Source organism: Schistocerca serialis, chromosome 2 (assembly GCF_023864345.2).
Source record: "Schistocerca serialis cubense isolate TAMUIC-IGC-003099 chromosome 2, iqSchSeri2.2, whole genome shotgun sequence".
Taxonomy (NCBI): Eukaryota; Metazoa; Arthropoda; class Insecta; order Orthoptera; family Acrididae; genus Schistocerca; species Schistocerca serialis.
The window spans coordinates 399,370,668-399,394,136 of record NC_064639.1 but is presented as its reverse complement, the minus strand read 5'-3'; the positions used below and the strand labels follow the sequence as shown (position 1 = coordinate 399,394,136).

Below are 23,469 nucleotides of genomic sequence, written 5' to 3'. Positions count from 1 at the left end.
AGCACCTTATAAAAATTATTTTGTCATAGAAAATTCCACGCGTTTCCAAGTAAAACACCACATTTTTTGGAATACTGTAGGTGTAACCTAAAAATATTGTGTATTTTTTGTAAAGGAATGTAAAGTGAGCTTGTGTTGGATGGGAGACGATTTTGTGTTAACCCTTTGGCTGCTGCAGCCGTGCATCCATCTGGCAGGGCGGAGCGCGCCGTTGAGGCCGCCTAATCCTGGTCAGGAGCACACAGCTGCCACTAAGCCGGCGCGCGTAAACACGTTCAGAGTACCAGGTAGAAGGACTGGTGGCGCACGAAAATACATTCAAAGCACACAGGGACAATTCGGTACAAAGAATGCCGGACATTTGCCACACTTGCCTCTTCGCCAGGTAGCTTGAGTAGCGATCTCTCAGGTAAGGGACGCCCTTCCTCGTACTACTTCTGTCCGCTTTCAAACCGCTGTCTCCACATTTTACTCGATACAAGTACGCAAGGGACCTTCTTCTTCGACATCTTGGCGAAATACAGAGCTCCTTTTCCGAAATCGAAATATTTATAACTTTTGGGAAACGAAAGCAATTCCGACGATTATGTCAGTACGTAATTAGTTTTTCCAAGTATAAATATAGATCCCTGTGTCTGTATGGTAGCTTCCTTTCACGCTTACTGATTGCAATAGAAACAGTCCATCGCCATGGGAGCAACAAGAAAGGTACGATGTAAAGAGAATGCGAATTTCTTTTTGATCACTGCATCTGTGCCTACTTCAATTACTACAACTGCATGCCCAAAAGACAAGGAAAGAAGAAATGGGTATGTGAATGTTCGAGAAGAAGAACGACATACTACATATTAATTTACTCTCTAAAATCCGATATCCCTTGTAGCGAAACATCAGTTAGTAAAGTGTAGCGGGACGATGTTCAAAACATGACTGAAAGTATGTTCATAAACAGAGATAAGAACATCTATGATTGAAATGTCATCTAAATTCGACATACAGTTTTAAAATGTTAGAAATAAGGAAATAAAGTAATACAGAATTCTATGCTTGTAACGTACGTTGTTGTTCTACATTGTCTAGCTCTGGTATTTACAGGGTCACAGAGCATCCTAGGTTTTGAAGGGAAAAGCCGTAATTTTAATGATCTCCACAACAACAGAAACAAGAACCACAACTTAAGGAAAAATAATGTAATTTGTGTTCCAGCTCATAAGCGACATTGAAGCAGGTAGTTCCTGTGACTTAGTATGGGCAGAGGTTATATTAGACAACCGGAATAAATTAATAACTGGCACCTTTTACCGACTCCAGTCTCAGATGAAACAGCTGCTGAACATTTCAAAGAAAACTCGAGTCCCAAATAGGTACCCTACTCATACAATTATAGTTGGCTATGACTTGAATCTACCTTCCATATGTTGACAAAAATACATTTTCAGACCCTATTGTAGATAGAAAACAACTTCCGTAATTGTTCTAAATGCTTTTTTTAAAATTATTTTGAACAATTAATTCACGAGGCCATTCAAATTGTAAATGGTTATGAAAACACACTTGACCTCTTATCCACAAATAATACTGAGCATCACAATGGATACTGGGAGCAGTGGACACACAGTCGTAGCGAGGCTCAATTTCGTAACAGAGAAATTCACAAAAACTAAACGCGAAATATATCTATTTATAAAAGCAACTGAAAATTCGGTTGACTACTTTCTAAGAGACAGTCTCCAGTCCTTTCAAACTATGTAAGTGAAGACCATATGTGGCTTAAGTTCAAAGAAATACTGTCAACAGCACTCGAGAGATTCATACCAAATAAATTAATAGCAGACGGAACTGATTCCCCATGGTACACTAAACACGACAGAAGTTTGCTGCAGGAGCACCGAAAAAGGCACGTATTATTTAGAGGAGCACAAAATCTCCAAGATTGGCGAAGTTTTACTACGGAGTCTCGAAAGATGATGTGGATTTCAATGCGAGATGCATTTAATAGTTTCCACAACGAAGCTCTCTCTAGAAGTATTGCAGAAAATCCATAGTGATACAGGTCCTATATTAAGTGAACCAGGAGAAAGGCTCAGTAAGTAGTAAGTACCTTTACTGCAGGGCGGGCGACGGGTGAGGCGAAGCAGGAGGAGGGGGAGGGGGAGGGGGAGACAAGGGTCCCAACCCTTCGGAGCAGGTAAAATCGTGGCAAATGTCCGCCTTGGCAAATGTCCGGCGTGGCAAATGTCCGCACACCGGTACAAAGGCGCGCGTTATCACGTCCTGAGCAGTTAAAGGGTTAACCACATATTATTTGTACTTATTTGTTGCTTATATGTCTAAAAGTATGTAAATGTGTTGTAGTATTAAATAAAATGTCAAAACTTTAGTGACTTGCAGAATTCGTTTTATGTAAGCAACACACCATGCTGTATGGAGAAAAGATGGGAACCAGCTGAAAATACTCCTGTGGCAACACAAAAAGAGCGAATAACTCCTCTTTAAAAGATTTTGACACAAAAGAGGGGATCAGCTGTCTCAATGCTCATTCCAGCCTTCCTCACCAAAAAGTTTGGGATCCGAACATATTCGCGCTTTTTTGTTCTGAAACAGTGTAGCAGACAGAGAGAGAGTGACGGTGGAAGAGAGAGAGAGCAGTGCTAGTGGGGGAGAAAGAGAGAGAAGCCAGTGATGGTGGGTGAGAGAATGTGGCAGTGAAAGAGAAAGAGAGATGGGTTAAGACAATAGCGGTGTGAGCCAAGAGAGAGAAGTAATGACGGTCAGTGAGAGACAGTGGCAGCAAAAGAGGAAGAGAGATGGATGGAGTCAGTAGCAGTGGGAGCAACAGCGAGAGGAGACAGTGGAATTGAAAACGAGAGAGGAGTAGACACCACGAAAAAATTAATTGCCCACTTTCCCCCATTCTCTATACCCACGTGTTAAAGTTTCCTGGTCTAGGAATCAAAATCGGAGCAAACCATTCCCAGCACAAATATGTTTCCATGCCAAAATTTTTGATGGGGACGGCTTAATAAGGACAGGAAGAGCTTGTTCCACACTTTTTTGTCAGTGTCTTTCAAAGGGGAGCATAATCTCCTTTTTTGTGCTCCAACAGGAGTATTTTTCTGCTGGTTTGGCTACTCTCGTTCATACGGTGCTCTTGTGTAATCGTCGCTTTGGTATAACTAATGTTTACGAACGACAACAACCGTACGAATGTACAATCTACCGGAACTGAAACACCTCGTCGACTTGGAAGAATCTGAAGTGATACATGACGGAGACATTCTCTTCACTCTGTCCCATCCTGTTTTCCAAAAACTGATGTATACTTGAAGGCCTGCAAGCGAATGCGAGAGCTTAAAATTATGGGCATTCTAATGTATAATAGCCACTCAGATATTTAGAATTATGATCATAACTTTTTTCTCGAAATTCTGCAGTACTATTCAAATTTTGTACAGAGAACTCTAGAACTATAACATATCTATCAACAACTCCGAAAAAATGTGTATTCATCGAAAGTCGGGTGGCAAGTTCACCAGACTATGGCGAGGCGTGTTGGTGGCTTCGCAGAATCTCCAGTACTTATTGGGAAGGCCGACGTTCCGTTTGCGCTGCTTGGACTCTTGGTGGAGACCTAGTTATTGCTGGCAGGACGTCCTGCGTTTCTGATATTTTTACCGTCTGCAATTTTTCTCGCTCTATGCACTGTGTGTGCCTGTCTACATGTATATTAGATCCTTCAAATGAAATGGCATTTCATAGCCAGAATGTCTTTGTGCGTGGTGTCGGGCTGAAGTTTCTTAAGAATGGATGCTATTCCTACCAAAGTGCAGTGTACAATAATGCAATTGGCTCTACCCACATCTAACACCACAACTTGTGACGTCACGTCTCTGAGCTACACTTAGCCAAACAATATGATATACAGGGTGAGTCACCTAACGTTACCGCTGGATATATTTCGTAAGCCACATCAAATACTGACGAATCGATTCCACAGACCGAACGTGAGGAGAGGGGCTAGTGTAATTGGTTAATACAAACCATAAAAAAATGCACGGAAGTATGTTTTTTAACACAAACCTGCGTTTTTTTAAATGGAACCCCGTTGGTTTTGTTAGCACATCTGAACATATAAGCAAATACGTAATCAGTGCCGTTTGTTGCACTGTAAAATGTTGATTACATCCGGAGATATTGTAACCTAAAGTTGACGCTTGAGTACCACTCCTCCGCTGTTCGATCGTGTGTATCGGAGAGCACCGAATTACGTAGGGATCCAAAGGGAACGGTGATGGACCTTAGGTACAGAAGAGACTGGAACAGCACATTACATCCACATGCTAACACTTTTTTATTGGTCTTTTTCACTGACGCACATGTACATTACCATGAGGGGTGAGGTAAACGTACACACGTGGTTTCCGTTTTCAATTACGAAGTGGAATAGAATGTGTCCCACTGGAAACGGGTCGACGTAAATGGTATCAGCATGTTGGTGCACCTGCACATTCCGCAATTAACACTAGGCTGACCCTTGACAGGATGTTCGACGGGCGTTTCATAGGACGTGGAGGACGCACAAATTGCCCAGCCCGTTCTCCTGATCTTACACCTCTGGACTTCTTTCTATGGGGTACGTTAAAGGAGAATGTGTACCGTGATGTGCCTACAACCCCAGAGGATATGAAACAACGTATTGTGGCAGCCTGCGGCGACATTACACCAGATGTACTGCGGCGTGTAGGACATTCATTACGCCAGAGATTGCAATTGTGTGCAGCAAATGATGGCCACCACATTGAACATCTATTGGCCTGACATGTCGGGACACACTCTATTCCACTCTGTAATTGAAAACGGGGACCACGTGTGTACGTGTACCTCACCCCTCATGGTAATGTACATGTGCGTCAGTGAAAAAGACCAATAAAAAAGTGTTAGCATGTGGACGTAATGTGCTCTTCCAGTCTCTTCTGTACCTAAGGTCCATCACCGTTCCCTTTGGATCCCTACGTAATTCGGTGCTCTCCGATACACACGATCGAACAGCGGAGGAGTGGTACTCAAGCGTCAACTTTAGGTTACAATATCTCCGGATGTAATCAACATTTTACAGTGCAACAAACGGCACTGATTACGTATTTGCTTATATGTTCAGATGTGCTAACAAAACTAACGAGGTTCCATATTAAAAAAACGTAGGTTTGTGTTAAAAAACATACTTCCGTGCATTTTTTTATGGTTTGTATTAACCAATTACACTAGCCCCTCTCCTCACGTTCGGTCTGTGGAATCGATTCGTCAGTATTTGATGTGGTTTACGAAATATATCCAGCGGTAATGTTAGGTGACTCACCCTGTATACCTCTGACTGCAACCTGCAAATAGTTCCGCCGGCCGTCGTGGCCGACTGGTTCTAGGCGCTACAGTCTGGAACCGCGCGACCGTTACGGTCGCAGGTTCGAATCCTGCCTCGGGCATGGATGTGTGTGATGTCCTTAGGTTAGTAAGGTTTAAATAGTTCTAAGTTCTAGGGGACTGATGACCTCAGCAGTTAAGTCCCATAGTGCTCAGAGCCATTTGAACCAATTTGCAAATAGTTCCAAGTCGTGAGCAAACAGAGGCGAGATCGTCTAGCAAAAGCTAAAGTGCCCAAGCTTACAGTCTGAATTTTGAAATGATAAGGACCCAGCTGGAACTTAAGAGATTCTGACATCCTCACGTGCGTAATACTTTCAGTATACGCACGACTGAGGCCAAGTTGAGACTAGGAGTAACTACTGCCTGTAGTCAGTAAAGTGCTGAAATATACAGGCAAAACGTAGAGGGACAGCATAGTTCAGGGCTTACCAAGGCTCTCTCGCCGCCTCATATAGACTCTCTCTCATTACTCACTTTAAACTCAACTAACAAGTCGGCTCCGCAACCTCTTGCATGATGACTTTCTACATCACGGCTATCAACTATCTCTCGGAGGATTATAAGCCACTCTCCCTGACGTCAGACTTGACTTATGCCAGATCACGAGATGTTCAGAGTCCATATTCTACATCTACGTCTACGTGATTACTCTGCTATTCACAATAAAGTACCTGGCACAGGGTTCAACGAACCACCTTCAAGCTGTCTCTCTACTGTTCCACTCTCGAACGGCACGCGGGAAAACGAGCACTTAAATTTTTCTGTGCCAGCCCTGATTTCTCTTATTTTATCGTGATGATCATTTCTCCCTATGTAGGTGGGTGACAACAGAATGTTTTCGCAATCGGAGGAGAAATCTGGTGATTGAAATTTCATGAGAAGATCCCGTCGCAACGAAAAACGCCTTTGTTTTAATGATTGCCACTCTAATTCACGTATCATGTCTGTGAGACTATCCCACCTATTTCGCGATAACACAAAACGTGCCGCCCTTCTTTGTACTTTTTCGATGTCATTCGTCAGTCCTATCTGATGCGGATCCCACAAGGCACAGCAGTACTCCAGAATAGGGCGGACAAGCCTGGTGTAAGCAGTCTCTTTAGTAGACTTGTTGCACCTTCTAAGTGTTCTGCCAATGAATCGCAGTCTTTGGTTTGCTCTACCCATAATATTATCTATGTGATCGTTCCAATTTAGGTTATTCGTAATTGTAATCCCTAAGTATTTAGTTGAATTTATAGCCTTCAGATTTGTGTGACTTATCGCGTAATCGAGATTTAGCTGATTTCTTTTGGAACTCATGTGAATAACTTCACACTTTCCATTATTCAGGGTCAAAAAAGGTTCAAATGGCTCTGAGCTCTATGGGACTTAACATCTGAGGTCATCAGTCCCCTAGAACTTAGAACTACTTAAACCTAACTAACCTACGGACATCACACACATCCATGCCCGAGGCAGGATTCGAACCTGCGACCGTAGCGGTCGCGCGTTTCCAGACTGAAGCGCCTAGAACCGCTCAGCAACACCGGCCGGCATATTCAGGTTCAATTGCCACTTTTCGCACCATACTGATATCTTATCTAAATCATTTTGCAAGTCGTTTTGATCATCTGATGACTTTACAAGACGGTAAATGCCAGCATCATCTGCAGACAATCTAAGACGGCTGGTCAGATTGTCTCCTGTGTCGTTAATATAGATCAGGAACAATAGAGGGCCTATAACACTTCCTTGGGGAACGCCGGATATTACTTCTGTTTTACTCGATGACCTTCCGTCTGTTATTACGAACAGTGACCTTTCTGACAGGAAATCACGAATCCAGTCGCATAACTGAGGCGATACTCCGTAGGCACGCAGTTTGGTTAGAACACGCTTGTGAGGAACGGTGTCGAAACATCTCGTGACTTGGAAAGTTCCTGGTTCATACCAAGTGGGCCTCTGCGGCTACAGCTTTTGACAACATTATCTTATTTCCACAGACAGCTGACTCATGGCAGCGCTTCTGTTGATAATAGTATTTGAAACACCACTCAGCCATGAGTTTAGCCTGGAACACTCATTGTATGCGCACAACCCTTTGGCGGCGCCTTAAGGAGAATGTTATCTCTGTGTACGTAGATGCCACCCATCGCCCTCAGCCATAGCTACGCCTTCGCTGGCTCCTAATTAATGCTTACTATTATAAATTTTAGATATCCAATAATTTTAGAGATGAGATTACGTTGTGTGTACACAATACATCAAATTTTCTTCACTCCGAACTGCGAGCCTTAAATCGGCGAAGTGCCAAATCCACGAAAGAATTTCTAATTTCTGACTGCGCGTGAAATTTTACAAGTGCTGGATGCAGCAAAATGAACGAATAGCGCTCGTCCGTACGACAAGTGAGCGGTCGAATTGCTCCGCAAAACTGACACAGATATAGCATCGAGTAATTCCAAAGTCTAACTGTCCTGAGCGGTTTTGTTTTTCCCTTGCACTTTTCATTCTACACTCCAAGGATTGGAGCGGCTGTTTTGAGTACAGAGAGTTACGGTTCTTTTCAGCCTAGGTGAGTTGGTAACGCGACAGAAGGGTTCCCCACTGATTGTAAATGGGAGGGGTTCATTAGTCTCTACATTGACCTCAAGTTAAACCTCACAGAAATCTTGGTTCAAATGGTTCAAATGGCTCTGAGCACTATGGGACTCAACTGCTGAGGTCATCAGTCCCCTAGAACTTAGAACTAGTTAAACCTAACTAACCTAAGGACATCACAAACATCCATGCCCGAGACAGGATTCGAACCTGCGACCGTAGCGGTCTTGCGGTTCCAGACTGCAGCGCCTTTAACCGCACGGCCACTTCGGCCGGCACAGAAATCTTGATCAGAACCCGGGGAACTAGAACACTGTTGTCTGGGAACAGTGTTCAATGGGCCAGCGACCCAGAGAAAAATTAAAATTGTGTGTATGTGTATTGGGTATGTATGTTACATACGTGCATGCGTGTTACTGTAGATGTTGCGCCATATGATGGTCTGAAACGTGTTCACACCACCCTTTTGCTACCAGTATCCAGTTTTTCCGTAACTACCTGTCTTGGACCCTCACCTACCCGATACATACAATTTCTACTATTTTTACGTTACATTAAATATAATTAAATCGACAGAAGCACGCTGATCGAACGTTTTTAGTACAATTTCTACGTCTATTTGGTCGGCCGTATTTTGGGAAAAACTGGTCATCCAAACTGCCGACCTTTATAAGTAAGTGGACTATGACCAAAATATGCTCTTGACAAAATAATGGTAAGTGGCCGGTGCATTTATTTTTTGCGTAACCCTAATCAATCTTGAACTGGACATGAGCTAATCATCACTAAAATATATACACATAAATAAGCTGAAATCGCTTAATTGGACTGTAGTATAGTATGTTACTAAACATCTAAAAGCATCTGCTGTCCAGTTGTCTAGTGGAACAGTCCTCCATTCATCTTTAATTCATTTTTAATTAACTTAAAACTGCATCCCATCAGCGAAGTATTGCTTTGCTAATGAGTGTACATATGTGGATATATGCTCCTCGTCGAGCTCTTTAATTTGGTGTATCGATCATTTCCGTGCCTTAAACCAACGAGCTGTAATTAATCTTATTCTAAACGACCGTCACATAATGTGTTTTTCTTAATTATGTACTCAATTTTAGTCGTAAAAATGAGTTCTGGGGTTTGTCACGTCCAACTCATCGCACTCTTTCCGCAGGCATATCTGGTTTCGCTGTATCTGCTTTGTAAGTCTCGATACAAATAGATATTCATAACAGGTGCCACTCGCAGTACCGGTATGCCGTGTCTTTTATCGCAGCACAAAGCGACTTCCTGTAGCGGATACTTTTGACAGGACCACGCGGTCCCTCAGAACCAACCTGACTAGAGCTGTTGCACATCGTATTTATTCGTTACTGAGTAACGAGGGTTCCACGAGACTCTAAGTACCGTTTCGCTACTGCATGAAACATTTTCTAACTCGCGTGATTTCTTCTTCGTATGTTGTTCGTCCTTGACTAAGGTCTAGTCAGCAGGTTTCGTTAGCCTCAGCGAACTCAGAATGATGAAGATGTTTCGATATCCGCCTGTCTTCTTTTCCGCACATTCATGCCGACTCCTAGGCGCGCAGTCCGGAACCGCGCGACTGTTACGGTCGCAGGTTCGAATCCTGCCTCGGGCATGGATGTGTGTGATGTCCTTAGGTTAGTTGGGTTTAAGTAGTTCTAAGTTCTAGGGGACTGATGACCACAGATGTTAAGTCCCATAGTGCTCAGAGCCATTTGAACCATGCCGAGTAAGTATGTTTAGCATTCCTCAGCGAAGTTCGACGTATGTTGCACGCCAGTGGCCGGCCAGAGTGGCCAAGCGGTTCTAGGCGCTGCAGTCTGGATCCGCGGGACCGCTACGGTTGCAGGTTCGAATCCTGCCTCGAGCATGGATGTGTGTGATGTTCTTAGGTTAGTTAGGTTTAAGTAGTTCTAAGTTCTAGGGGACTGATGACCACAGATGTTAAGTCCCATAGTGCTCAGAGCCATTTGAACCATGCCGAGTCCGTATGTTTCGCATTCCTCAGCGAAGTTCGACTATGTTGCACGCCAGTGGCCGGCCAGAGTGGACAAGCGGTTCTAGGCGCTGCAGTCTGGATCCGCGGGACCGCTACGGTTGCAGGTTCGAATCCTGCCTCGAGCATGGATGTGTGTGATGTCCTTAGGTTAGTTAGGTTTAAGTAGTTCTAAGTTCTAGGGGACTAATGACCTCAGAAGTTAAGTCCCATAGTGCTCAGAGCCATTTGAACCATTTTGCACGCCAGTGCGCGGTTCTACGAGGCGTGTGAGAAAAGTAAAGAGACTGATGTCTTATCTACCAAACATTTTGCTTTCAAACAACAATACTGTCTCCTTCAAAGAAGTTCGCTTCGGCAGCTGTGTAGGATCCTTACCAGATAGGACTGACGGAATACATCGAAAAAGTTCAAAGAAAGGCAGCACGTTTTGTACTATCGCGAAATATGGGAGAGAGTGTCACAGAAATGATACAGGATTTGGGCTGGAAATCGTTAAAAGAAAGGTGTTTTTCGTTGCGACGGAATCTTCTCACGAAATTCCAATCACCAACTTTCTCCTCCGAATGCGAAAATATTTTGTTGACACCGACCTACATAGGGAGGAACGATCACCACGATAAAATAAGGGAAATCAGAGCTCGTACGGAAAGATATAGGTGTTCATTCTTTCCGCGCGATATACGAGATTGGAATAATAGAGAATTGTGAAGGTGGTTCGATGAACCCTCTGCCAGGCACTTAAATGTGATTTGCAGAGTATCCATGTAGATGCAGATGTAGTGTTCATTTTAACGATGGCTAGTAGTAGTGCAGACTCAGTATGAATGGGTGAACATAGGCAACTCAAAAACTCTATTTTATTCGGTATTTTAGAGGGCCAAGCGTAACGTTGCTGACCACTGACTATGGTAATGGGCGTCAGCAAGAGGAGCGAGAGGGGGGAGTGGGGAAAGAACAAGAGGCAACGCTATACACCACCCCCACCCCTCCCCTTGTCAAGGATCTGGAGTACAGGCATTCTGTTATTGCAGAATTCTCATGAACTTCTAGAAATGATTGCCTATGATACTCTAAATCACAGATTTTGGGAATTCTAGCATGAACAATTGCCGCTTAACTTACGTTTGTTTGTTGTCACACTGATCACGGGTTATTATGAGGTTTCCTTTGGCGCTGCTGCGTTTTTGCGTTGGCTTTACTCAAAGCAGAATAGTGCTGAAACAGAACCTCAAATATATTTCTCTCGATACTCCATTAGTCCAGTGAAATTGCGGATATACCTTGCAAAAGGTGGGGTAGAAGAGTTTATTTTTTCAACTCGTTCTTATGGTTGGAAAGATCAGAAAACCGAGTTTTGCCAACAAAATTTCGCTTGGGAAAACTTTTTGCAGTCAAACAGCATGGGAAATTTCGGCCTTTTTCCAGTTTTTTCAAAATATCTCAGTTTTTTTGCTCCCATCGCTTTGACGCCTATTTTCCTTTTTAAAGAGCACAAAATTCTGTACAAATTTGATTCTTGCCATTTTTTCTTCTCCCAATATCTAAGGCACTACAGCGCCTCAAAAAATGCCAATTTTTCAAATTTTGAGCATAGTGGCAAGATACCTTATTTTTTAACACTATTTTTTCAGTTTCTGTTTGTGTAGTATAAATACATTATACATCATGTTATATGTTAGAATTTACCACCTCACTTTCAGGTATTCAATTTCTCTGTGTGCGAAATGAGGATTGCTGGGCACCCCCAACTATTGTGGGTCTTACATCACTACCTGAAGTTCACTATGGGCCACCTCAGCCCTGGTATTTGTACAACTACAAATATAAAAACACATCATTAAGACACACACAAACACACACACACACACACATACACACATACACACGCACACAAAATAAATTGTCTCAGGAAACTGAACTATTATTAGCTGCAATAGGCAACCTAATTAGGTAGGTAATTATTCTTGTGTATAAAAGCCACACAGTTGACATTAAAAATAAGCAGCTTTATTACAATTAAAATGCACTGTCAGTTACTAAAAATGTTGACAGTTCTGGGTGTGTAATACTTGTGATATCGCACTTTAGCGAACTTGAGACGATATGAGTATCACTTCCAACGTTTTGATGGGCCAGGTTCCTCAGTGTCACCAGAAATACCTTGAGTTACGGATTCAGGGTCTGTACATAGAGATGATCCTAGATTGACCTCTTCTTTAAACAGCTAGTCAGCCTGAGCAAGTTCGTTGATTTCGTCAGCGGTTTCTTCAACATCCTCCATAACATCTTCTTCACTGTCTTCATATAAAAATTCTGGCATTTTTTCATAGTTGACCCCAATACATTTCTTGCAAATTGAAGAACATTTCAAACCCGCTTTTCTGCAGGAGCACGCTCCGCCACAGTTCAGCTTGCATGAGTATGAAACAACGTGAAGAAGTGCTTCAGGTGCTGGATCTTGGCTCATTATAACGGGTATTGGACCGTGGTCACTGTGATTCCAGCCCCATTTCTCAGGTGGTTTCCAGTTTCCCATCCAACTTTGGACTTGTTGGTAAGTCCGCAACGAATGATGTACCGAGTGAGGTGGCGCAGTGGTTAGCATACTGGACTCGCATTCGGGAGGGCGATGGTTCAGTCCCGCGTCCGGCCATCCTGATTTAGGTTTTCCGTGATTTCCCTAAATCTCTCCAGGCAAATGCCGGGATGGTTCCTTTGAAAGGGCACGGCCGACTTTCTTCCCCATCCTTCCCTAATCCGATGAGACCGATGACCTCGCTGTCTGGTCTCTTCCCACAAACAACCCAACGAATGATGTTGTGCAGCATTTTGTGTAGGTGGCAACCGTGCAAGATTTGTGGCAGACTTGGCGAATAGCTGGTACCGCAAATGGTCTAGTGTGCTGTTGACACCTCCACTATACAATGCGATAGTAACCTGTTCTCCTGGTGTTATTATTTCTTCACGGGTAGCATGTGGTTTATTGAACGTGCAAAGCGCTGAGGTTAGGTGTTCATTTTTCGCAACAATATTGCAGCACTTAACTTTTCCTTGACCAAAAAAAGCGGATGTTGTATCACATCCGCTAAAGGCGTGAGTGAACAGAATATATTCACTGTCAAACTTGTAAGATGCAGTGGAAAACCACTTGTCTTCTGCATTTCCTCTTCCTGGCTTTAAGAAAAATAAGTTTTCAGTGCCTTGGCCCAAATCGGTCATGAGCACAAGCAGGTCAACATCTTCTCCTACAATGACAACACTTCCAGAATCTTTGGTTCTTGAAATGGCAGATGTTACAATCATAACGTCAGCATCTTCTTGTGCCTGGTGCACTTCAATGCTACACTCCAGAAATTCCATTTTAAGAAGTGTGATCAAACGCATCTTGTTTCGTTCGTTGTACAAGAACTTGTCATGAGGGACTTGTTTCACCATCTCTGATTCAACCACAACTTCAACCGAAGAATGTTTTTTGGATCTACGAATCCTCTCAGAACTCTTTGTACTACATTTGTCTCCCTCACATGGATACCCATCAAATACAATAGCAAATTGAGATCCAAAATGACGTAAGAAACATAGCTTTGGGCTATTGACTTGAAGCATACATTTCGAGTCCAAGTCACTTTGTGGATAAGGTACCCTCCATCAATGACAAAAAATTTACTCGGGCCACCTGACTTCACATCTTCCCCTGGAACGAAGGCATTGTAGAATGAAGATTTTGTTCCTTTTCGCACGCCTTTTTCTCAGAATAGGGACATTGGATAAGGAGCAAGTTCATATTTCAGAAAGGCTTTTAACTCTTCTTCACTTTGTTTCATTAAACAAATCCTTTGGAAAGGAGTTAAAGGATCAACAGGAGTAATTTTAGTGCTCCCAGCCTTTACAGAATTGAACGCAGAAAGGAGAGTCACACAACTTTATCTTTTCTACGGAACTTTACATCGTGGAAATTGTCACCAACTATTCTTTTCATGCCTTTTTCCCCCTCTTTGTGACACATATGACAATTAACATCCTCCGTTCCGACACACCTCTGCTGATAGACATTATAAAATCACTTTCAGAGAAGGGAGGGTGCACTGAAAACCAATCACGCAGCTTACGCAAGTCTATGCCATCTCGTTCGATGCGACAACTTCTTGCATCTACATGTTGTTCTGACGTTACTGCGCTCACTTCGCAATACGACTCAATTTCTTCACAAATGTTCTGCATGTGAATCATACCCAATGTCCATTTGGTTAATACACTATCCGCAATTCCTCGGCCAGAAGTAAGTCCTCCAGAACTCTTCATGTTTCTCATAAATGTTTGTTCTATAGTCATGTCAGAAGGAACCCCTGACCAATACTTTTCTGATCGCCGGATTGTAAAATGTCCTTTCGTTGTGAACTTCTCATATTCTGATAAATCCATTTTTTCCTCGAGTCTCAACATATTCTGTAAGTAGAGGTAGCCACTTTTAGCGTACATAAAATGTCCAGCTGAATGGAAGTAGGGAAGCATTTTTCGCACGCTTTCAAGATGAAGTTTCCAATTGCCTGATCGATCCGCTTCAATAAATTGTTTCATGAGAGTGACCATCTTATAGTACTGAACCCATAATTTTGCTGTGGGTCCCTTACTTTCAATCGTTTTCAGGGCAGTTACAAATTTTTTTATTACTTGTTCCCTGAGAACACTGGTATCCTGGCCAACTGACAGTTCTGACTCGCCACAAGGAGAAGACAAGTCATTCAATGTCCCACGTTCATCTTCTGTTAGCTCAATGTGATCCCACACTTGTCAGGCCAAAGCAAGGTGGGGTCTGTAAGTAGAGTTGATCCCAGATTGACCTCTTCTTTAAACAGCGAGTCAACCTGAGCAAGTTCGTCGATTTCGTCAGCGGTTTCCTCAACATCCAATTAGGTAATTTGCCACTTTGCTCGAAATTTGAAAAATTGGTATTTTTTGACGCACTGTAGCGCCTTGGATACTGGAAGTAGAAAAAATGGTAAGAATCCAATTTGTAGAGAATTTTGTGCTCTTTAAAAAAGAAAATAGACGTCAAAGCGATAGGAGCAAATGAAACTGAGATATTTTGAAAAAACTGAAAAAAGTCCGAAATTTTCGAAGTTTTTTGACTGCAGAAAGTATTCCCAAGAGAAATTTTGTTGGCAAAACTTGGTTTTCTAACCTTTCCAACAATATGAACGAGTTAAAAAAATAAAATCTTCTACCCCACCTTTTGCAAGGTACAAGCTTTTTTTCTGACAGTTTCACTGGACTACATCCGCTGTTGTAGGATACAGACCCGGCGCGTGGAGGCGGTTCACTTTCACATTGCAGACTGTTGAACTGATCCCCGAATAACGGGGTTGTGTTATACAGTAAATGTCCTTGTTTCAATTACGGCAAAGCTTTCGCGCAATATCTCAAGTCGCCTGAAAGGTAAAACATGTTTTCTGAAACATTACTACAAACTTTTTAATCTATTCATAGCCCCTAGTATGCACTAATATGTCGATTTTGTACAAAAGCTTTAATATTTTCAGGTTTTCAGAAAAATTACAAATTTTTTGGACGTGTTCCGCGTTTGTAAAGAATATGATCAGCTGTTTTTTTTAATGTTACATGTAACCATTCATACGGGCTGGTGAGGACCAGCACTTGGCAGCGTGCCTTGAGTACAAAAGTACTCAATGTCTTCGTTAATCGTTTATACAGGCCAGAAACAATAATTTCGACAAAAGAAACTATATTTTAATACGTAGTATGTCATTTGAGTATAACAATAGTACAGTATATGCGCCCTCTAAGAAAGACACGTCGATCGAAATCGAATCCCGGTAATTGGTGTAGACTCGTTCCCAATTTCAGAAAGCAGAAACCACTGTCTTTAATGTCTCTAAAATGTCAACAAATGATTCCAAAATCAATTACAGATATCATTTCAGCGACTGTTAGCGTATCACTTCTGATGTCCTGTTACTTCACGTTAGCAGCGGTCAGAAAGCGATTGATACGGTTGAAAATATTATTAGATTTCAGCCGGCCGGGGTGGCCGAGCGGTTCTACACGCTTCAGTCTGGAACAGCGGGACTGCTACGGTCGCAGCTTCGAATCCTGCCTCGGGCATGGATGTGGTTGATGTCCTTAGGTTAGTTAGGTTTAAGTAGTTCTAAGTTCTAGGGGACTGATGACCTCAGCAGTTAAGTCCCATAGTGCTCAGAGCCATTTGAACCATTATATTTCAATCGATTCAAGTAAGGCCACCAGCAACCTCGCCGAGTCTTCTCGGCGTGTGCGTAGAATTCCTGCGCAGGTAACAACTCACATCTAAGAACAGAATGTAGGATGTAGGGCCTACACTATATTCGATAACTGGGAACTTTACTACCCCAATTAGTGGGGTACACCTAATAGTCAATTTGACAACAATGTGTCGATGGCAGTCGGTATGGCACAAAAGATCATAGTTTTTCGTGCCTTCTTTTGTTACGCGATACAACAGCGATATCCCTCAAAGGAAGTAAATCTGCGCTCCATAATCGAGTGCCTTGTTTTACGCTTTCATATAGAGATGATGGTAGTTCTCGCGCCGTAAACTGAAACTTCTGTCTTAATAAAGGTGTGATGCATTCAGAGCCTCGGGTGTAGCAGTCAATGCTCTGGGATACGAAAGGTTTTCTGTGTCTCATAATATAAAATTCTAATTATTGCGGAATGAAATGTATCAAAACTCACCAACATATATTCTGATTTCGAAATGAAGCTTATGCTCATTTTTAGAATTAATGCATTTCCATGGAAACGACCTTCACTGTTCATTACGTTTCAGGTTCAATACTGACCCATTTTGACACAGGGGAATAAAGCCAGTTATGTAAAATATAGATATCTAAGTGTCTTGCCCCTGTTGGGTAAATTCCTGCGGACGCCCATCACTAAAGAACAAGGATGTCGTAAAATAAAATCGAACATGATTCGGCATCTCTATGTACAACTGGAAGCAACATGCTTCATTGAGGCGTGCGTGGCGATACAAAATGAAAAGGCAGAGCTGAAGCGTTTTAAAATTACCCACGGAAAAAGAATGCATTGCAAAAACAGGCTGGAAGCCAGTGTGCTTACTGTTACCGACAGCAGCTTGTTGTTCTGTTTGACCTGCAAGACTAACACTGGCTTCTAGTCACACTCCCTCGCGCTCCAGAGGAATATAGGTCACTGCGACGCTATCAGTGGACACGATGAGGCAGTGCTAATCACTACACCTCTAATTATGGTGCTTGCATTACCGTTCCAGAAAACGTATTCCACGCGCTCTTTAATGCGTACCACCCCTTCACAGTTCGAAGTGGTTTCAAAAGAAAAATTGTGCTTCGAAGAGTCGTTAGCTAGATTTATTGTCTACATTGAGGCGGGAATGTAAGGGAAGTGCACTGAGGAACAGAGCTGAGTACCTGGTAATCTTCGAATTGCTCCTCGGTGAAGGTGACGACCTTGTTACCCATGTCCGGCAGACTGGGGCGCTCGGGACTAAATAAAGCAGAGCCCCTGGCGCGGGATGGGCGTGGTCCCCAGCACCACTCGATAACTGGGCGTCACCGCAAGCCGAGCTCGTGCAGTGCTTCACTGCTGGTTCAGCAAACAGGACCGCGATTTCATGCAGAAGGGCCAAAGCGTTAGCGAGATCTGCTGTGCTAGCTGGACCAGATTTAGACATATGCGAGCTAGGCGCGGGCCTAGGATGCTGAGAGGAGAGGCCCGTCGGAATACCCCGACCAGTGCACACACACACACACACACACACACACACACACACACACACACACGCACACGCACATACAGACACATACGCGCAAAGAATTGCATGGAATTTGGACATATAGAAGGCGAGCCAGCAGCTAGCCGCATTCTCGCTAGTGCAGCGTTTGATTCAAGGAAGATCAGTTTTAACGTCCCGTCGACAGTACGGTTCTTACAGTCAGAGCACAAGCTCGGATTACGAAAGTATGGAGAAGGAAATCGGCGGTGTCCTGTTTCAAAGCAACCATCTCGGTATTTGCCTGGAGCTACGAGGGGCATTTCATAAATGGTGTACACTAACTTTTTTACTTACACGTTTATTTAATTTTTTCAATATCGCTTTACAGTCCTTCAACATAGTCTCCCTGCTTCTCTATGACTGAATCCCAACGTCTCGGAAGCTCTACTTTTCCATCCACGACACCACTTCTCTTCACCTGTCGAAAGGCTCGTGCAACGGTGGTAGAAAGCTCTCCCAGAGAAAGATAACTACGTCCAAGCATTGGTTTTTTCAACTTCGGGAACAAGTCGAAGTCTGGTGGACTCATACCCGGACTACAGGGAGGATGCGAACACTTCCCATCCGTATTCGTGCAGTTATTGGGCTACAATATTGCCGATATGCGGGAGAACATTGTCAATCTGATTGAGTGACCCAGCTTGGGCAACTGATGTCGTGTTTTGTGCGTTTATCCGAACAGTTTTGCATCAAATTACGATAATACACTTCTGTGACACTTGTTACAGATGGGATTCTATCTGTTATGATGATTCCTTGGTGATCATAATCAAAAATCATCGTTTGCTTGATGTTTGATAGAGCGTGTCGAAATTTTTTTGAACGTGGAGAATCTGAAACTCTCACTCATTGGACTGTGATTTCAACTCTGGTTCAAAGTCTCTAATCCACGTTTCATCAAGAGAGACAATTCGAAGCAAGATTCCTTGACCCTCATGATCGAATCGTCGTTTGAGCAAGGTTGCAATGTAAGGGCGTTTCTGCTTCTCTTCGGCAGTCAAACAGCGTCCGACTCATCTTTCAGAAATTTTTCTCTTCTTTAAATCATTTAACCGAATACTGAATACTGATGCTGTGTGAATGCCCGTGGCTTCAGAGACTTCCTCGCAAGTTGCACTGCAATCTTCTTCAAGAGTATCTGCCACAAGTCTCATACTTCGTTCATGTGTTGACGTTCAGGAATTCCGTTTCTCGGATTTTCAAATGGTTCAAATGGCTCTGAGCACTATGGGATTTAACTTCTGAGGTCATCAGTCGCCTAGAACTTAGAACTAACTAAACCTAACTAACCTAAGGACATCACACACATCCATGTCCGAGGCAGGATTCGAACCTGCGACCGTAGCGGTCGCTCGGTTCCAGACTGTAGCGCCTAGAACCGCACGGCCACTCCGGCCGGCTCGGATCTTCATCTATGCTCATATGACCACGACGAAAACGATTAACCCAACATGAAACTGTACTACGGTCCACTGTAAACTTACCGTAAACTTCACTTAACGCACTGTGGACTTCTGTTGGGTTTATACCGCGTAAAGTTTCGATCGTGATGAACGACTTCTGGTCTTCAACAGTCACAGTACCCGAGACCTCTGCAGAGTCAATTTCTGCCTGTCGCCAATTGTATGTTAGAGTACACAGTGAAAAAACAAAAACACGCGCTTCTTCCTCAGGCTACCAACTACACCTGATGCAATTTTCATTGTTGTTGCATCAAGCAATCCACAATAATACCAACCTGTGCATTATTTATGGAATGTCCCTCGCATTCAGGGAAACCACGGAAAACCTTAATGTGGGTGGCCGGATGGATTTGAACCGCCGTCCTCTGGAATGCGGATCCAATGTGCCAACCACATGTTGCTGCTCGCAACTGCAGTATAGTTGTGTTTCGCATCGGTCTGCGTACAAGTTGACCTACTTTGGCTATCAGTTCTGATCACTGCACTGATCTGCACTGCATTGCACTGATCACTGCACTGGTCTACTTTTTAAAGACGGGCAATAGCTAGAGCGTCGTGAAGATGCTGAGTGCTACACAAAATGGGAAAATTGACAGACTCCATTGTCTGTGTCTTTCGAGTAATTCCATTATCGATTACATGTTTTGTAATAGGCTGCAACGAAAAAATGAATCAAAACTAGAAACGTCGAAAACCTACGATTTGGGTACAGGGTGGGGGGAGTGGGGGGGGGGGGGGGGTATTCCGAAAAGTTTCTGGCCTAGGGTGCCGCTGACTGTAAATCCGGTCCTGTGTGTTGTTTAGTTGTGTGTTTCGTCTACAAATATGATTCATCATAAAAGCCACATGCTGACGTTTTTCTCGTTAGTTCAACTCGTAAATTCTGAATGCTTGTTACAATCCAAACCCTGAGTAAGCTGCGACACATCATCCTTCAGCATTAGCATCTTCTATGTTCTTTACCTTTTGCTTTTGCTTGTAGCAGCAATAAATGAAAATTCTAAATAGAATGATAGTATATTGGACAAGAAATTCGTGTACGTGCGGATTTCTTGCTCATGTCTTTGTCACTGTCTTGTTCATATCTGCTCCAGTATGAAGGAGAGCCAGCTATCTGTATCGCCGCTCTTTATCCCAGCTCCTCCCCTATTTCCTCTCTCTCTCTCTGTCTCTCTCTCTCTCTCTCTCTCTTTCTCTCTCTACTCCGTTCTCATTTCTTCTCTTAATTTATTATGCCCTATCATCAACTGCATCCCACTACCAGCTTCCACACCCCACTGCACTATTTCATTTCACATTCTTCTCTAAGCTTAGGTTTCTTTAAAGTTCTTGCTTTATTTCTTTGCCATGTTTGCAGCTTTCTTATCATTAAACTGGGCAAAAGTCTTTAACTGTCAAATAAGCTCAACAGACAAAATTTTAGTCACCCACTGAAAAGAACGCATTGGTTGCTTTGGAGCCCTGTAGATGGTAGAAGTGGGACAAGACCGTCATGTGACCCTTCACTGCTGATGTAGCTTATGGCAGTGAAATGTGTGCATGTGCGCCAGCAAGTTGTGTCGAATCGGAGCAGTAAGATAGATCCACGTGGAGACGTAACGCCGATAACAGAAAGGGCCTGTAAAGTTTGGACGAGCCATTACTATATAGTTAACGAAGATGCCCGATTTGTTGTATCGGTGCAGATTGTGCATTGTGTCTACAATGAATGGTATAACACATAAGCCATGCAACATGGTGTAATAAACAGTGGTCATAGAAATATCCTCGACCACACAGACTGGTGAAGAGTGTGACGCTTTGTTAACAACGATCGGTTTCACACCTGCCAGGAATTGATGCCGCTAGTGCACACTTGACCATATAAATCAGTTTACGAGCAAATATTGGCGGGACAAGACCAAAATTTAGTGTGGGTAGAGATAAATCTTGCGAGGCTCCCTGGTGGTGCAACAGGATGTATTTTATACAGAAAATATTCGTAAAAATTAAAACATTTCAATTTTATTTAATATTATTCAGTAATGGCTGAAAAGATAAACATTAATGAGACGAAAATTTCCTACTTTTAGCCTTACTGAACTCTTTAACAACTGTATCACAGTCCAGTTTAGGTGCTATATCTGCTTCAATAGATAAAACTGTCTAAGCTGAAAGTCTTTGCTGACTCATCGTAAACTTTAATTTTTGTGTGTGTGTGTTAACTTAGAAAAGCTCCTCTCTGCAGAGGTTGCACTGACTGGTGTTGTTAAGAAAATTCGAATGATAATATAAACATTCGGGCAAATTTCTTTTACGTTATTTTCTGTTATATATTCCAGTGCTGCTTCACATCTTTAATCAAATCTGGTAAATTTACCATCATTATTTGCAATTCTTCATATAATTCGTTAGGTTGGAAGTCGCAAATCTCACCCACTCGCAGGACTGTGTGCAAATGTTGACAGCTTTATAATTGATGGTATTTTCAAAATGTTGTTGTAAACACAAAAATCTTGAATTTGTGCGGCTTTCCCCGTCGGAGGTTCAAATCCTCCCTCGGTCATAGGTGTGTGTGTTGTCCTTAGCGCAAGTTAGTTCAAGTTAGATTAAGTAGTGTTTAAGCCTAGGGACCGATGACCTCAGCAGTTTGGTCCCATAGGAAGTTACCACCACCACTCTTGAATTTATATTGCTCAATGTGGAATCAACATAATCTTAAAAATATCTGCTTCGTATTGGCTTTTGGGAGATTGTGTAGGTTCATCACTGCTTTTATAATCGAATATCCTTTTAATTAAATTTTCCACGAGACATTTGAGGCTCATCTTTATCTACGATAATCATGGAAACTAAAGAAACGAATTAAAATTTGTACCACAGCCAGGTTTCAAACCCAGGTCTCCTTACTTACTAGGCAGGAACGCTAGCCATTACACCTCTGCAGCACTATGGCTTACATTACTCTACGGACTACCCAAGTCCAATGCTTTCCCGAACACAAACCTCAATTCACGTCTTCAGCTTGTTTTTCCCTTCTTAGATGGTCACTATTGCCAAGGCTCTCCGGCATTGGAATAGCACCCCAGCAATGGATGTAATGGGGAAATCCTGTACCTCAAGTGTAAGTGATCTATAAACCTTATAATTAAATTTTTCTCGTGACATTTGACCAAGCGAAAGGTGCTGTGGTTAGCACACTGGACTCACATTCGGGAGGACATTGGTTCAAACCCACGTCCAGCTGTCCTGATGTAAGTTTTCCTTGATTTCTCTAAATTTCTTCAGGCAAATGCCCTAATCTGATGGGACTGATGACCTTGATATTTGATTCCCTTCTCCAAATCAATCCACCAATTTAATTATAAGATGTATGATCACGTACATCTGAGGTACAGGATTTCCCCATTACACCCAATACTGTCGTCCTGTTCCAATGCCAGAGAGCCTTGGCAATAGTCCCGATCTAAGAAGAGGAAAATAAGCTGAAAATATGAATTGAGGAGACCCAGGTTTGAGTCCTGGCTATGGCAAAAATTTTAATTCATTTTTCAGTTTCCATCACTATCGTAGAATATCCTTTTGTTATAGATTAACTTGGTATTTTTAAAATCTTTTGGCGGATTATAACTGCTTTTCTCAATAAACTGACGAACGTCAGACAAACATTGCTCGAACTCAGCGTATCAATATTCTTTGATCCAACCATAAAATGTACACGAATGTTCAAGCGCAATACTCAAATGGATTCATACAGATTTTCATAATTTGTTTATAACATTCACATATGATAATATCTAATACCATAAATGCTATGATATGATAAAATCTAAGCTGAGCATTTTGTTCACAACTGAATCATAATCACTGAGTGTGTCTGATTCTTCCATGTAATTTTTTAAGCTTTCAATGCATTCAACATCATCAAATTGCAATAGTAAGCTCTCCAGTGCCTCAATTCTGCTTCCCCATCTTGTGTCTGATAAAGATTTGATAGTAATGTTTAATTTGCCGAAATTAATTTCCAGTGTTTGCTGAATCTTTCTTCTATTTTGCCAGCTGCTGTATTACAAAATCTTAATATAATTGACATTGTTGAGCTCGACTACAGTTTCTCGTGCAGTCGAGCAAAATCGAATAATATTTTTCTTCTTTAACCATACGAATCACTTCATTATAACTACTTTTAG

At 42.5% G+C, this 23,469-nt stretch overlaps 1 protein-coding gene across 1 annotated transcript in view; it reads right to left on the bottom strand.

The window, feature by feature from the left end:
- The window catches only part of LOC126455571 (calcium and integrin-binding family member 2), a 175,107-nt gene extending 157,574 nt beyond the window's left edge, over positions 1-17,533 (bottom strand). Inside the window, exon 1 of the mRNA XM_050091325.1 lies at positions 17,473-17,533. Coding sequence (XP_049947282.1) covers positions 17,473-17,523 — 51 coding nt within the window. The 5' untranslated portion in view covers positions 17,524-17,533. The remainder of the gene's footprint in view (positions 1-17,472) is intronic.
- Positions 17,534-23,469: the final 5,936 nt, after the last annotated feature.